At 34.8% G+C, this 17,075-nt stretch overlaps 1 protein-coding gene across 1 annotated transcript in view; it reads right to left on the minus strand.

Moving 5' to 3' along the window:
- The window catches only part of LOC129754318 (carboxypeptidase D-like), a 59,861-nt gene that overhangs the window by 4,875 nt on the left and 37,911 nt on the right, over positions 1–17,075 (minus strand). The window contains exons 4-10 of the mRNA XM_055750293.1: positions 16,007–16,155; positions 15,848–15,939; positions 13,555–13,660; positions 3,195–3,825; positions 2,729–3,138; positions 2,395–2,668; positions 1,957–2,330 (exon numbers count right to left, since the gene is read on the minus strand). Coding sequence (XP_055606268.1) covers positions 1,957–2,330; positions 2,395–2,668; positions 2,729–3,138; positions 3,195–3,825; positions 13,555–13,660; positions 15,848–15,939; positions 16,007–16,155 — 2,036 coding nt within the window. The remainder of the gene's footprint in view (positions 1–1,956; positions 2,331–2,394; positions 2,669–2,728; positions 3,139–3,194; positions 3,826–13,554; positions 13,661–15,847; positions 15,940–16,006; positions 16,156–17,075) is intronic.

Consider the following 17,075-nt stretch of genomic DNA (forward strand, 5'->3'; position numbering starts at 1 on the left):
AAAAACTCAATATGAGTAAAGGATCTATAAACATTCTTAAACCAGAACTGTCACCCTTTACTTGGATGTACACCCTTTACCATGGATATACACCCTTTACTCCGAAACCATTTTTCGCTACTACTCCGCCAACAAACTCAAAATAATCAATTTAACTCTTTATTCAACATAAAAACATAGTTACAAATGAATGCGAGCTTGTAACTTAAGCTAAATATAAGAAAATAGCAAAGGGTGTATAAACAGGTTAGACAAAATGTTACGTGAAGTAGGTTCTATCTACGATAGCGCGTTATTTTTTTCATGAAAATTGATATTCCTCTATTCCAACATATAGAGGATGCTTCTAAAAATCGTTTGTCTTTCATAAAAATCAAAAATTTCAAGTTATTTTTAATTAGCGATTTGAAATAGGTTGTATTTTTTTCAAACGCGTTTTTCTCAATACGCCCTCCTGGATATAGATCCTTTTTGTGTGTTGGTAAATATTTGACACTTTATTCAAAATAAAAACATAGTTGCAAATGAACGCGAGCTTAAAACTAAAGCTATAAATGAGAAAATAGCAAAGGGTGTATAAACAAGGGAGATAAAATATTACGTGAGCTAGGTTCTATCTACGATAGCGCGTTGTTTTTTCATGAAAATTGATATTCCTCTATTCCAATATATAGAGGATACTCCTAAAAATCGTTAGGCTATCATAAAAATTAAAAATTTCAAGTAACTTTTAATTAGCGATTTAAAATAGGTTGTATTTTTTTCAAACGCGTTTTTCTCGATTCGCCATATATGGAGATAGATCCTTTTCACGTGTTTGTACAGGTATATCAACACAGCATAAAAATATAGCTACAAAAATGTTTGCTGGGTTCATCTGGTATGCTCTACGTCGTTGTTGCTGATCATTCCTCTCAGTGTGCGTCCCATAAAATTGAGAAACCAGTTTTTGCAGCTCTATGGTCCTATTCGTCTTAACAACTACGGAGCGAACAGCGCCTTTATCGGCATATTGAAATCGTTCAAGCGCTTTTCTGAGCATCCCGGAGAAATTTTTCAGCTGTTTCAAAAACTGTATAGACATTAGGCTGCCCCAAATTTGTAATTTGTAATTGTAGTTGTAATTACTATTAAGTTATCATTAGTATCTACGTACGATCCGGTCATTTTATTCAAATAAACAAATAAACAAACTTTTTCTGTGATGGCGAAAACAGTGAAGCATGGCAGTTTTGCTGAACAAGCTCGCTATCAAGAGGAGAAGAAGAACTACTCAGCTACTCCGTATTGAAACGTGAGCGTTCAAATAAAAGGGACACCTTATGGCCGAAGAAAGGACTCAAATGCCATATTCGTTTTCATCCTGGTGGTGCACCGGTAGTGCACCAAGTGCTGTCAAAGCGTTTTTTTATATGAAGATGACAGCAGTTGGTGCACAACCATCTTTCCACCAGATGAAAACGAATATGGCAAAAAACATGTCCACACATGCCGTCGTTTTACATTTTTCGATAAACGCTGGAAGGTCGCTTTGGAAGGGTATCTTTGGAAGGGAATATTTTTCTAAGTTAACTCATGTTATGACCTTCCATTGAAAAATCACAGAACTCAGTTATCTGTCTTGGTTCTTTTTAATCACCTTCCGAAAAAGTCTATTTAAGTGTATTTGCTACCATTTGATAAAATTCTGGGTAAAGGACTTAACGGAAGACCGTCATTTGATGCCAATGCGATATTCTCGGAACAAAGGCTGGTATATCTGATTGCAGTTTGGATAATACAATTGCAAAAAAGTCTTTTAATGACCATCGGATACTCCCGTTTGAGCATGACGAACTCATGATCCTTAGAAATGTAAGTACGTACGTTTGAGGTCTTGACCTTAATGACAAAAGAGGGAAGTCTGATTATGAAACCTTACGGCTATATTCGGACAAGTCGGCAATCAATACTTACAACACATCATTTCCACCGGCAGCAAAGTTCAACGCCAGATCGTATTCCTCCTCCTGCAGCATTCGCAGCAGCATATCCTTCTGTTTGTCGGTTTCCGCACTCAGCAACTTATCGGCCAGTTCTTCCTTCACCGTTGGATCACAGACGCTCCTATTCGATTGGAACTGCTCCAACAGCAGTTCCGAATCGATCTTGATCGGCACGAAGTGTAGCACCACATTCTGCAACAGCTTCAGTATTTCCGGTTCCGGAATTTGGTAACCAGCCAGAACGTGTCGGGCTAGGTTCATAACCAACTCACGCCCGATCATGGTACTTTGGAACAGCGACGATAGCACCAGAACGTGCAGCTTCGTTTCCTCAGGGTTACCGATCTACGATAAAACAAAAAAACTTTGAAACAGAAACTTTTTTTAAAGGGAAAATGAGGTTAAGTACTTCGTGGGTAATCTTGACCGAGGGATACATCATCGAGACCTCGTTATCTCCGAATTCAACGGAGGCCGTTTTGTAGTGTTTGTTCTCGAATTCACCCATATTTTTGCGGATCTCCACATCGGTGTGGTATCGTGTTCGGACCACGTTTTCAAGGGTGCGGTAATCGTAGGCCGAGGACCAGTGCTGAGGATCGTCTCTCATCAGCTGGAAGTCGACAACCACCGCTTTGGTAGCTTCCGGAGGGATGAGGACCTCCGTTGTGTGTGGTTCATAGCTGAAAACACGAATATGTTACACACTGAGTATTACGTTGAAGAATGGTAGATGCTCTTACCCATCGGCCTCGGCAGTAATGTTGTACAGTCCCGGAAGAAGCATCCGGTAATAGTCCCCATTTTTCGTGGTATAAGTAACGTGCTGAATATTGTTGACCTGTATCGTAGCGTGAGGAATGGCATGACCTATGGTGCTCTGTACCATTCCGGTAATTCCATGTTGAGCTTGTTCAACGTATCGAAGAAGTGCTTCACGGTTCTGCAACCAGAAGCTTGGCAGTTCATCGGCTTTGGGGAATTTCGTACATCCGACTTCCAGCGTAAGTTCGTACGCTCCTCCGACAATGTAGGACCAATCCTGCATTCCACCGGTAACTGAATACCACGCAGCTCCATTGGTGATCCCGTCCTTAAACGATTCCTTCAAATAGCTCGGACAAGGTTTACCGAAGTGCATTGTTGTGTGAGCCTAGAATTGTAAAAAATTTAACTCTCTAATCATAGGGACTTCAAATTTAAACTTACGTCGGAATACGTATGCGCCAGATACTTGAACATTTCGTTTTCCTCCGTAGGGTTATAGACCGTCCTCGGGTTATCGTTCATGTACGCGAAATCCTTCGGCGAATCATCGTACGGATAGTTCGCAACCAGTGCTCCTCCATGCAAGTTGGCCGACAGTACAAACGGAATCGACTGGGACCAGTTCATGACCGCCAAGGTCTCGACCTCCTGCTTCTCATTGTACTTATTGCGACCGAACTGATCCGGGAAGTTCCGGTTCAAATCGACGTTGTTGGCATTCGCTCGTCCCTTCAAGTTGTCCTTATCTTCGATTTCGGAAATCTCGTACCCATCCGGGTTCATCGAGAACAGCAAATGTAACCGGGTGTTATTCACCAACTTACTAACCCGTTCCGATCCATTTCGGTTGTAGTTTTCGCACAGATATTTAGCATACAGCAGTAACATCTCCCGACCTACAACCTCATTTCCGTGCATGTTGGCGATGTATTTGACTTCCGGTTTGCCAGCAATGTGTCGACCCGGGTCCCGGGTGATTTCCATAACCCAGAGGTCTCGCTGTTGGACGGTTTTGCCGATCGAGTATAGCTTCGTTATCGAGGGGTATTGGCCGTTAAGGTCGTGGATAAAGCTGGAATGAGAAGGTTTTGTATTTGAAATTGTTATCCTTATAAAATGCTAACAACCATAATTTAAGAATGATGGTATTAATTCAGGTTTGATGGTAATTTATCTAATAACAATTTCTGAGTACCTACTGAACTGGAGTTCAGGTTTAATAAAGACGAGACTAGTCTTTAAATATACCTACTTATTATCGTTTGCAATTAGTTTCTGAAATCTAAGCGTGGTGTGGAGGTGATCACCACATAATCGGAAAAAATTGTTACAAAATACACGAAAATGCTCGAAGTTTTATAAAAATCCAGAGCTTCTCCTACACGATATACCCTTGAATTTTCAAAATTTTCAACTACGTGGAAATATTTATGAAATAAAAGAACTTATTTAATTTGCCGTTATGGTAAGAAATTCAAATTGTATTCAAATTTTCCATAAAGCTAATCAATTTTCCAATAGGCGCTTCAGTGGCGAAGGACTTTTAAAACCCAATTTTTTTTGGTTGAATAATTCACAGAAGTTTTGTTTTATGATAACATACAACTTTAGTTTAACGAAAAAGTTTATCGTTCTGGAAACATTTTTTATATTTTTAATTTGCATAACCACATGGTCTGAAGAACTTATTTTCATTACTTTTTAGGTTGCAAATATTGAACATAATATTATTATTCGAGTTGTTATCGTTTTTCCCAACCCCGCCTTCCGACCGGGTTTCTACACACAAAACTTTCGGGGCTCCACTTAGCAAAATTTCACTGTTACTTTCCGTTAGCAAAAATATTTTTTTACCGACGATTGAAAAACGAACAAAACGAAACGGAGTAGAGTAGAGATGGTACCAGCGCAATATTTGGATCATTTTTATTATTATTATTTCCGATAACAGAGAGGCAAACTTTAGTTTAAATGCTGGCACGGGTAATTTATACCATGACTCATATTCAATATACTTGGATAATAACTGTTACCGTCAAACGGGGCATCATGCAAAAGTAGGGTTAGATGCAACATTTGTATACCACAACACTCATTCAATTTTTATTTCAATATAATGTAATAAAGTTATCGTTGAATGATAACAAATTGATGATGACATAGTTTTTAATATCGTGAAAGAGTTTTTTAAAGTTTTTGATTCTCATAAAAAATTTAAAAAATCGAGCAATAGATGTACAAATTTTTACATTTTTCGATGCCTTAAAAAACTTTACCTAGTATGACGGATTGGCTTAATGATATCATCTACAAACTTTATATTGCTTTCATTATCCTATACCAACACTCTTGGTGTATAAATGTTTTTCGGACAATCTCCAAATTTTTTAAAATAAATATTTTTATAATTCAGTTAGCCGTCTGGGGCAAAATGCAACAAAATGCAAATCAGAACTAAATCTCATAAATCGCGATTCCATGTGCTGGGATATGATTGTTTTGCATGATGCGTTTGTAAACATTAAAATTTCATCCACCCTAAGATTTATTTACATGATTTAAGATAATAGAATATTTTGTAGTATTTTTTACCCCTAAATGTATGCAGCATATTAACACTCTTTTCTTGAAAACATTTTTTACAGAAAAAATGTAATATTTGATTCGAACAAAACCAAAAATTACTGCAATTGGTGCTTTATGCGTCATGACATCACAAATGTATGAAACACTTTAAATTTTCAAACGTTTTCATTTGATTTTTCATTAATTACAGAGTTTGTTGCAACTTACCCCTTTTTCATAGTAGGGTGAAAATCGCATGTTTTTGTAAATTTAAAAATAACTGGTTGAACCAATAATTTTTCTGGCTACGTCAATTTGGCGTCCCAACAACCTTAAAACTTTTGATGTACAAGAGGTATGTTTATCTGTAGGCATTAAGATTTTAGAAGCCATTGAAGTTGAAAAATTGTTGCATGTTGCCCCAGTTGACGTTACCCTGCTTCATGAGATTTCATTCTATAAGAGAATATAAAAAAAATATAATTAAAAGTCGATAAGCTAATAAACCTACATAAAAACTAAAACCTAATTTTGAATCTTTTTTACTAAACTTTATTTAAATCAGGATGCAGATTTTGCCAAAGTTTTTAAGTTTCAGAGATAATACTTAAAAAAAAAGACATTCTAAAATTTTTATTAAATTCAATTGAAAAAAAAATACATTTATTTTGGACATAACAAATTATACTTTGAAGATTTAAATCTTAAATATTTGAATATATTTAACATATTTGTGAAGGAGTCGGTGGAAATTTTTTGGTTGAAGACTTCTTCAGAATTTCTTGAAAATTTCGTCAATTCATAAATTTTTGTAGAGTTGAAAAAAAAAAAATTAAAACTACTTACGTATATTTTTCTCAGAAGTCATCGAAAAAGTAGATCTTTAGTTCTTAACTTTATTTTCAATATATTTTTAACAATTTTAAATTTTTTTTCAGCAGTGCACAAATTTATCAAATGACTTTTTATCTATTTTAAAATTTTAGCTTAAATCTCAGAAGTGGTAGAAAACGCATATTTGGTAGATGTGTTGAATCCAGTCAAAAGCAATAAAAAAAATGGGAATAATTCGTTTATTGAGGAATTTTCTTTCTCTTTATTCGTTGTACCCCTTGGTGGAAATTTTTTGGTTGAAGACTTCTTCAAAATTTCTTGAAAATTTCGTCAATTCATAAATTTTTGTAAAGTTGAAAAAAAAAAAAATAAATACTACTTACGTATATTTTTCTCAGAAGTCATCGAAAAAGTAGATCTTTAGTTCTTAACTTTATTTTCAATATATTTGTAACATTTTAAAGTTTTTTTTGAGCAGTGCACAAATTTATCAAATGATTTTTTATCTATTTTCAAATGTTAGCTTAAATCTGAGTGAGATCTGGTAGAAAACGCATATTTGGATTCAACACGTCTAAACCAGTCAAATCCAATAAAAAAAAAAATGGAAATAATTCGTTTATTGAGGTTTTTTTTTCTCTCTTCATTCTTACATTCTTACTTTCCGTAACGAAGGATTCAAATTGCATTTCATCCGTTCCAGGTTAAGAAATGTTAAAAATGTTGTATGAGAGCTTGAAATTAAGAGCAAATCAATGAAAGTAGAGTTCCATGAGCTCCAGATATCAGAATCACATATCATAATTTTAATCAGAATTAAATGTAACTTTGGAATTAAAATTTACATTGAAGAAGAACTTCAGATATGATAAAAACAACACGATATTTCCGAATCACTCTTCAGAAAAATATATCAGAATAATATTAAAATATTTAAGTTTTTAAATTAGTTTTAAATTCATAGCCATGATTATCAAAAACTTATCTCAAATATTTGCTTTTTGCTAACCTTGCGCTAACCTCGATATGAAAAGCTCAGGAAAAGAGATAATTAAAAGTAACCTCAGAATTTTCTCCTTTTCAACAACAAGTGTATTAATTTCGTTTAGAAAATGACATTTATAATGAGGATTCTTTAGAGAGCTCATAAGTCGTTTTTTAATAGTCCTCGGTATACAATATACGAAAATCACCTTTTAATCGAAATTTTATCGCAGGAAATATTTCAAATTTGAAGATTGAAGTTTAATCAAACGATATCGAAATAAGATTATGTACAAAATAGATTAGAAAAGTTTAAGTTTCTTCTCCAATTTAGAAATTTTTCAAAATACTTCGGATTTAGTTCAATGGAGGAGGCTCCCCTCCTCCCTCCTCACTATATGAACATTTAAAGTATGTTTAAAGTATCTTGTAAAGGTCTGTGCAGATGAGACTCAGAAGATCCTATGACAGACACCACGTAAAATGCCCTTCTAATTGCAAAATATACGTGAGCAAAGTTTAGATGTTTCTCACAAAGTAAGCTGTATAAGGTATTGTTCAACAATGGAGGCAGACCTCGGGAGTGCTATGTTGAAAGTTTTAAAGTTATGGTTATTCAATCATTGAAGCCGTACAAATATCGCTTCCGTGGAAAAAAATTAAAAAAAAAATTTCTTTTAGGTTGCCAAAAAGCCTCAATATTCCCTATTAAATCAAGTTTTTGATCAAAACTTGTATCGCATGTCGACAGTCATATCTGTTTCACCTAATATATGTCACTTCTCTCGTATTGACACATATTCCCTTAGCTTTAGAATGGTTATAGTGTGAAGAAGAGTCAAAGCTCCTTTAATATCGTACTCTGATATTTCGTATCATACGTCAATCCTGGTTCTGGAATCCACTGCTACAGCTTCGTGCAGTGTTAATATCGCTTGTTTCAAATTTGGCGTCACAGAAGCTCATTGTAGTCGTCTAACCAGAGCGCTAACTGGTCAGTTAAATAAAAATATATAAAATCAAGACTTTGTGTTCTGAATCTCCTGTATGGTTAAGCTATGATTCAGAGGTACTATTGTACCTATATTTACCTTCCACTTAGTGTGTACATGTCCCTCTTTTGCCCGACTTCATTTTTTTTAATGTATGTCAGAATTTACAAAGGAAGTTAAAAAAAAAGTCCTTATTTCCAATATTTTGATTGAAAAAGTTTCATTGCTTAAAAATCCCTATGTGGACAGGCTAAATGCCAACTTTGCCATTATAAAATCGTTTATTTGCCCTCATTGTAGCATCCTGGTTAGAACATTTTCTGATCATTGTAAACTCAAATCTCCTGAATTTTGTAGTTGTGAATCAATAATGTATGATTCTTTTAGCTCATATATGCCTGTTTTTCGATTGCTAGAAAGCTTTTATGTACTCCCGCCTATCCTGATATAAGTGTATCTCATTCTAAGAATTTAAACTAAAATAACAATCTGTCATTTTTCACCCAACGTGGTTATAAGCTTCAATGCTTCAAAATTCCTACGTGGATCGGCTTTATGCCCTAAATATTTTTTTTTTCTAATCCTTTTATGGTTTTCAGGTTTCTCAGGTATATGATGAAATCTGTAAAAAAAAAGGCTAGGCACAATTTTCCCGTTTGTTTGGATAACGTGCCGCTATCAAGCCTGCCCATTTTCTGATACCTGATACCTGATGTTAAAAGTATCTTGTAAAGGTCTGTGCAGATGAGACTCAGAAGATCCTATGACAGACACCACGTAAAATGTCCTTCTAATTGCAAAATATACGTGAGCAAAGTTTAGATGTTTCTCACAAAGTAAGCTGTATAAGGTATTGTTCAACAATGGAGGCAGACCTCGGGAGTGCTATGTTGAAAGTTTTAAAGTTAAAAATAAATCAGGTAATAGTGTCAATATTTTCAAGAATTTCAAAAATCTAATTTGGACTTGAGCTGAACGTTAAAAAAAGTCCATTAAAAACTCAAAGTCAAGTCAAAGATTTCTAAGTAAAGTCAAAATTGCCAATTTGAATAAAACTGTAAACATTTCCAAAATAATAAATTTTCAGTCTGCCGAACAATAATTTCCCAGCTAAAAACTTCAAACTCATCCCATGTAGAGATTAAATAAAAAAGTCATGTACCTACATTTTTAAATATTTTCATAACATTTATAAAAACACGAATTGAATTCTTTTTTTCAAGCCATTTTCCAACAACGGAAGCTGAAAATTGGTCACTATAGCCCTATAATAAGAACACCCTTCCCTGGGGCAATATAAGCATCATTAATAGGGGTACAACGAGCATTTTCTGCCGTAGAAACTAGCATCGAATTCAACTCGATGAAGTTATCTAAATTAAAGAAATACAGCTTGACAGATTTCATCTGACTAGTTGGCCTAGTGCAGTGGTCGGCAACCTTTTCAGTCGGAGGAGCCAAAAACCTCAAATTTTGAACATTTTGGAGTTTGAAAGAGCCACATTAAAGATTTTTTTTTAATTAAAAAAAAATCAAAATAAATGAATGATCAATGAACATTACTTTTTCGAAAATAACTTCAAATGCGTTAGTTTTTTTTCCTCTAACGCTTGGATTTTTCTTTTTATTCCGTTTCTGATTATCTTTAAGAACATCTCTTCTGGATCGTCAACTCTTCTTACATGGTTTGAATGTATGTCAATGTGAATATGTTGGCAAAATCGAGTCAAGAAAGATTTAAGTGCATATAAAGCTTATATGAATGCTTTGCATGATGATAATGCGAAGGATTTTACTTATTTACAAAAGAATAATGTTTATAATATCTTCGGCAAAGACAAGCTTTTAAAATAACGAAGTAAAGAGAAATATTTTTTTTATATTGAATAGCTTTTTTAAGACACTCTCCAGACTTAGTAAATTCTTTCCAAAATCTAGAAGTATGAGGTAAAAATCAATAACATTTATTTAGTCGAAAATTTTAATCTTCAAAAATTATGCTCTTGACAACTGGTAGAATTTTAAAAATTCATGACATCAAGCGAACGAGTCTTCAGAATTTTATGCATCTGGAAAATTCAAAATCTCATTCATTTTTTTAATCCGGGCAAATCCAGACAAAATCAACGTACTTTTCGAAAAAGACAAGAAAAAAGCTGAAAAATAAACACAAGAAAAATGATTTTCTTTACCAAGGCACATCAGAGGCGTTCAAATCTTATTTAACAGTTTAAAAAAATGCATGCGAATTTATTTTGAAAAATTAGTGGAAAATTTGGAATTTCATAAAAAAAATTGTGAATAATCCTGGAAAAACCGGGCCTTTTTCCTCGATATACGGTAACCAGGCCGGGTCTGGCATCATCAAATTTTTTTTCTTAGAAAATCTGGGCAAGCTCCGGATGAAGCGGTAAATTGGAATGCTTTGGGTACTAAACCCTCTCCCATCAGGGTCCAAGAAAAGCAAGCGAGGTTTTTACTCAACACTCAATTTTTGGTTCTCAATAAAATTTTGATGATTGAGTAAGGTTATTCAAGTAACAAACTTGATCTGTAACTTTAGCACCAGTTCTAATTCAAGTCAAGTCAACCCACAATAATCCCAGGTTTAAAATTCTGCAACAGTTATTAAAAATTTTCTCACTTGTTGATTGAAACTCTGTTCTTTATATTAAATTTTAAATGAGAATCAATTCATTCCAGCAATTTTGGTTCCTAACTGTCAAAATCATAATTGTATTTCTGTTTTTATATTTTGTTTTCTGTATCGAGTTTAAGATTTTTGATTTGAAATTCGAATAATTATTGGAAACTTTTGATAGAAAGATAAAGTTTGGAAATCCTGGTTCATACAAAATTTGATCCATGAATTTCACAATGTATATGCATTTTCAAAATTAAAAAGGTTAATTTTAAGTATTTGGAAAAAAGAATATTAGAAACCGTTCTGAGTATTTGTTTTGTTTTAAGATTAAAAAATCTTGAACTTAATTCTTATGCTAAATTCAGGTATAACCAAGCTTAAAAATGGCCATCCACAACTGAAAATTCGGAACCAGATCTTCATTAAAAATTCATATTAAAATTCAGATTTGCAAGTCGGATGAAAAAAACAATCTATAATTATAGATTCATGCTTGAAGGCCTTGGAATATATTTCACATCTTGGTTCATTTTTTTTATTCTGAATTTGAATTAAGATTTAGAAAGCGTATTGAAATTCGGAAACAGATTAAAAATTCAACTTTCGAATGCAGGTTCAGAATTTGGATTTAGAAATAATACTAAAAATTCAATTTCCGATTTAGATGGTAAATTGAGTTCTATAACATTGATTGGTAACGTAATTTTAAAATTTCAGCTGAAGATCACAAATATAAGGCGAAACTTGATTTTATTTGGAACTTGGTTTTATGGAAAGAAAAACTGATTTCTATTCATGAAAAAATCATCCACAGGATTTTTGCTTTGGAATAGATTTTAAATGAAGAATGTTTGCTGAAGAAGAATCTTTGCATTTACAGTTAATGGTAAACTAATTCTTGATTTCTATGCTGATGCTTCAAAAACAGTAAAAAGCAAAGAAATTGTAAAATTAGGCTTCTAAAAATGCTATTTTGTCATTTGGTCCTTTCCGCTTGTTCCTTCAGTGGATGCAATTTTAAAATTCTTTTCTGAACCTATGAAAATCCGTGTGCCAGGTCATAAGATTTAATTATCACTTTAGCAAGATCTTATAAATATTTTATTCAAAAATATATATAACATTAGTGCAGTTAACTAAAGAGCCGCAGCTTGACATCAAAAGAGCCGCATGCGGCTCGCGAGCCGCAGGTTGCCGACCTATGGCCTAGTGGAACGGTGTCGGAGAGGTTACTTAGAGGACTTATGTTCGATTCCTGGACGAGGCGATTTTTTTCTTTTATACGGCTAGTCACATCCTCCATCAAACAAAGCAACAACAAAATAATGTATGTGTGTTTGTAGAATAGTCTTCTAAGCCAATGGTCATGAGATCGAAACCCGGTCACGGCAAACAGAGTTGATGACTTTCTGTGGGTTGATGGTGTTAGCATTTGTAAGGTGCCAAAATATCCTCGAAAGATGTACGACTTGGTGTTAAGTTAATGGATTCTCTTCGAGGAAACTTCAATTTTCGTTAAGATCCAATATGTGTTTGTATTCGCTAAAAAAAAAATCACACAAACACAAACTTTATTTTTCTGGTGCTTTGTTTGGCGAATGATAATAATGATAATCAGTGGTAAATGAAAAAAAATCGCCTCGACCAAGAATCGAACTCGAGATCTTTGAGTTACCTCTCCGACATCTTACCTCTAGGCCAACTCCTCAGATGAAATCTGTCAAGCTATAACTCTATAGAGTTGTTTTTGACATTTCTTACGCACACTTGCTGAGCGTGTACAGATTAGACGGGACAATTAACCTCAAAAACTCTCGGTACAAAAAACGGGCAGCCAGTCGACGCACATGGTCGTTTTTTAGGTTAATTGTCCCAAAACTGAAAAGTGTTGGTGAAACAACCAGCATAATTTCACGAACACTACCAGCGGCAAATAGGACTATAATTAAGTTGACTTCATCAAGTTGAAATCGTTGCTAGGTTTTACGGTAGAATATGCTCATCATGGCTCGATCAATGGTCTCTGTTCGCCCAGAGTCAACAAGTTAAAGTAAAAACGCATTTTAAAATTGATTACAGTGAAATATGAAAACTTCAATGAAGATTAAACTTGAGAAACAATGTACATCATTTTTATACATTTTAGACCAAGAGGATTTATCTATTATAATTATCCATAAAAAAATATAATTTTTTCGTTATTTGAGAATCAAGCTGGTTTTCTTTTGATATGCTGGTTGATGGTTTTCTTTTGATTGATATGATATGCTCGTTGTGCACTTATCCCCTTTATCAAAGAAAGAAGAACATTAGCCGTAAATACCATGATTTTTTCAAAAAAAAAAAAAAATACACCGGTTTACCAACGGAACTTGAACACGCAATTTCCAGAAATTCTTTGATATCTCATGTATATCTTATACTTTCCATCACCTTTGAAAATGTGATAATTCTCAGGTACGAAGATGTACCAAGAAAAAATCAGAACATTAGATTTTATGATTTGTGTTTTGTTGTCCCAACATTTGGATTTTTTCATTTTTTTACAACTCGTTTTCTTGATGCGGCTCAGGGGTTAAATATTTAAATGATTAAGTGAAATCTGAACATTAAAATTGTTCAGTTCAATAGGCTACATTTCAGGAATAAACAATATTTTACGGCTTTTTTTTAAATACTAAATGTCGGTGTTCCCTAGGGCGGTAAAATGAGCCCACTACTTTTTCTAACTTGTTATTCGGTTGTTCGGACAGTCGGAGGCCCTGATATAAATTTTACTCACCTCGTCATGGCAGTGTAGTTATGGTGCTCGAACTTGGGTGGAATCAGGAATCCATACTGATCCGGTTGCTGCCGTACGACCCTCGGATGTTTGGTCTTATCTGAAACTGTCAATGTACAAACCAAAATCGTGTGTTTTATTAGTTACGAGCACAATGCATTCGACATTAATAGCACTCTTAGCGAAAGTTACAATTTACAAGGTTATATCGTTAGCGAGCTAAAATACTTATATGTAGTACCATGACCCACCTTAACTATTTGTCTCTATAGGTTCGTCTTAAAAGTAGGTAAGTAGCATTTGGTAGCACGGCATTCACTGTTTATTGTTGTTTTTTTTTAACTGTTAAAGCGCGCAAGCGATTAAACTCACTACACCCTACACACATACACATTTAAGAAGAAATAAAAGTTATCAATTTTTTTTTATCGAATTTCAAATGAGAAAAACAAACTTAAAAAAAAGTCGTAATGAAAGACGGATTGGTTTTTTTGTTCTGAGGAGCATACTTTTTGGGAAAATTGCTTTATTTCATACATTTTTATTTTTATAATATTTGTTTCTTCATAGATGTAATCAGAGAAAACAGTTTTGTTCTTTTTGGTTGGTATTCTATACACAAGTTTTACAACACAATGATTTGATCGAATTAATTTGTTCTTATTTTTCAAAGTGTTTGTGTGTTTGTTTTTGTATTGGGGTTTCATTCAATGAATAATACAGCAGTTTTTTGGTTAAAACATCTACAACAATTTGATTTTTGCTTTGCTAGAGTTTCGAGGAGAAAGGAAGAATGTTGAAGAGAAGAATTCTGTGCCTTCACCAACATCACATCTGAGGACGATTTTTGCTTGTCTTATAGTAGGCGGTAGCTTGTATTTGTATTATTGGTTTTTTTAATGGTTGTTACACAGCTACAGAAAACAGCCTGATGGGATCGAAAGGATCGAGATTTTATCGTGGTTATTTGTTCTATTTTTTGTTCGAACGGGTGTGTGCATGTTTGACATACAGTTTCCTATTTATAGCGGGTATATAATATTTATATGAAAATTTACATTTAAATGTGTATATGTATAAGTTGTTGTGCATGTTTTTTCCTTCTGTTTTTTCGTCTGTTCCATCACCAAGTGATTGTTTGTTTTGTGTTAAAGATGGTGGACATGCGATCAACTGACAACTACGCTAGCAATACAGATGTGTTTGTATTTTGGGGAATAAAAGCTGAAACGGAATTGTTTTTGTTTTGCTGCTTTGTAGCTTACAATGTTTGTCTATTGATTTGAAGAGTTCTCTCATGTCGTCTTGACTAAAATCGGTTCTGGTAATAGGGTATGGCGTAGTGACGGTTACCATAGTAAGGGTTCAAATAAACTGGAAACCGCGGAGAAGTGTTTGTTTTGTAAGGAGAGTTGAACTTTTTGTTGTTTTTGATGAGCTGAGTTGGTTTTTTTGGTCTTCTTTCTCTCTGTTTTTGGATAGCAGGGTATGTGGTCCATGGTTGGTGTTGTGGTATGGGTAAAGGTCGATAGTATGGTCTTCGGTATAAAACTGAAATTCAATTATGACGCAAAAATAGAGAACAAAATAAATGGAGCGGTCTGGTAAGTGCATACTCTCACCGCCAGATTGCACCACTATGGAATGACAGGGCTGTCGTTATGATAAACGATGCGTTTACTCGCTCCGGATAACAAGAAACAAAGGTGAAATATGAGTGTTTGTGCAACTATGCATTCGTTTGCTTTATTCCTTAAACACAAAATGAAGCTTCAGGTTATGATAAACTAAAATACAAATGTGATGAGATTCAGAGGGAGGAGTCAGAAGCAGAGGCAGTGTGTTCAGTGTGTAATATAATTTAAAAAGAAGTGCTTGAAGTAAATTATTCACCGAATGTCAATAGCCGAGACTGGCCTTGTACAAACCATCAATTCTTCACTCTATCGACATTCGGCAAAGTCATGATCTATGGCGAAAAGCTTGATAACCGAACCCAGTGTTCTAATTGTGTTAGTGTTAGTAGTGATGATTGTGTTAGGCATGGTGCCGCTAAACTGCCCAAGAGGCAGCACTGGCAACACTTCTACCGTAGTAGTTATATGACGATGTTGATGCATCGGCTGAATACTGGGTTGCCTGGGCTGCTCCACCGAATCACCGGGTTTTGGTGGGGTTGGTGACCGACTAAAGTTAATACTGTAGAGATGTTTAAGCTGACCCGGACTGGCTGGAGCGCCCTCGGCTGACCCCCACCAGGACGATGACGACGACGCTCAGCCGTCTTATTTACCTTCATCGATGTCGTACGATTTGAGGCTGAAGTTCACCAGGAGCGTCTGTTCGGCTGTGATCGTGATTGGGACTTCGTTGCTCGGGTAGTATCTGGTGACGCAAAATCAACCATCACATTGAGTCAACCCGAAAATATTTGAATAATGATAGAACTCACCCAACAGCTTCGACACGGATTTTGTAGTTTCCAGGAACCAACAGGCGCCAGTACTCGCCAAGTGGGGTTGTACGGATGTTCTGGTTGATACCGTCGACGATGATGTCGGCGTCCTTGATCGGTAGCCCATTTGTGTCCGTTACCAAACCCTGGAATGGAAATTAATGTTCTGATGATTCCAAGAAGGTCGAAATTTGTATGAGATAATCATGAAAAAAGAAACGCTTCTGAAAACCTTCTTAACAACTCTTCACTTGCAAAATTATGAAAAAAATATTAACACTCTTTTGGGAACTTCCAAGAAAAAATCGAGGTCAGAGATGAACCTGAATGTGAACTATCGCAATACAAACAAATAAAAAGAAATTTGTCAACGATAGAGATTCCTATTTTACTAAAGAGAGTTTCAGATACTACCCAAGCAATCAAAAGTCACATATTTACTTGAACGAAGGCATTGAAAGTTACATATTTTCTGACAAAGAGAAACAACTACCCAATTCTCTTTAATAAACTTTATGTACTCATAAATGAACTTGAAAGTTGCAAAAGTGATTAATATGTACGTTGAATGTGACTTGTTTTGCCCAATTCCCATGAGTGAACTATATGTGCTCATTAACGAACTTGAAAGTTGCAAAAGTGATCTATATGTAAGTTATACGAGACTTAAGTCACATAAAGGGCACAAAAGTGCTCAAAACGGGATTTGGTAAGGTGCTCAAAACGGGATGAGTCACAAAAAGTGCATTGGTGTGCTTTCAAAATCAAATAACCACTTCGAGTTTTAGTTCCAGTTAGAACAACATCTAGCTAGGCGTGGTCTAGTGGAAGCGTGTTCGATTCTCATCACGAAGGTCTGGTTCGATCCCCAAGCCGGGCAAGTTTTTTTTTAAATAAGTAATTTAGTAATTGAGTGACCATTCTGATGCTATATATGTAGGAAATGTAGGTAAGAAGCAATTGAGCAATTCGTTGAATTTGGAATCCGGCGCGTGGCATCATGGCGGCACCGGTACAGAACATAGTAAATAATCAAGAGAAGGTGATATGAACCGAAGCCAAGGTT

This window comes from Uranotaenia lowii, chromosome 3 (assembly GCF_029784155.1).
Source record: "Uranotaenia lowii strain MFRU-FL chromosome 3, ASM2978415v1, whole genome shotgun sequence".
Taxonomy (NCBI): Eukaryota; Metazoa; Arthropoda; class Insecta; order Diptera; family Culicidae; genus Uranotaenia; species Uranotaenia lowii.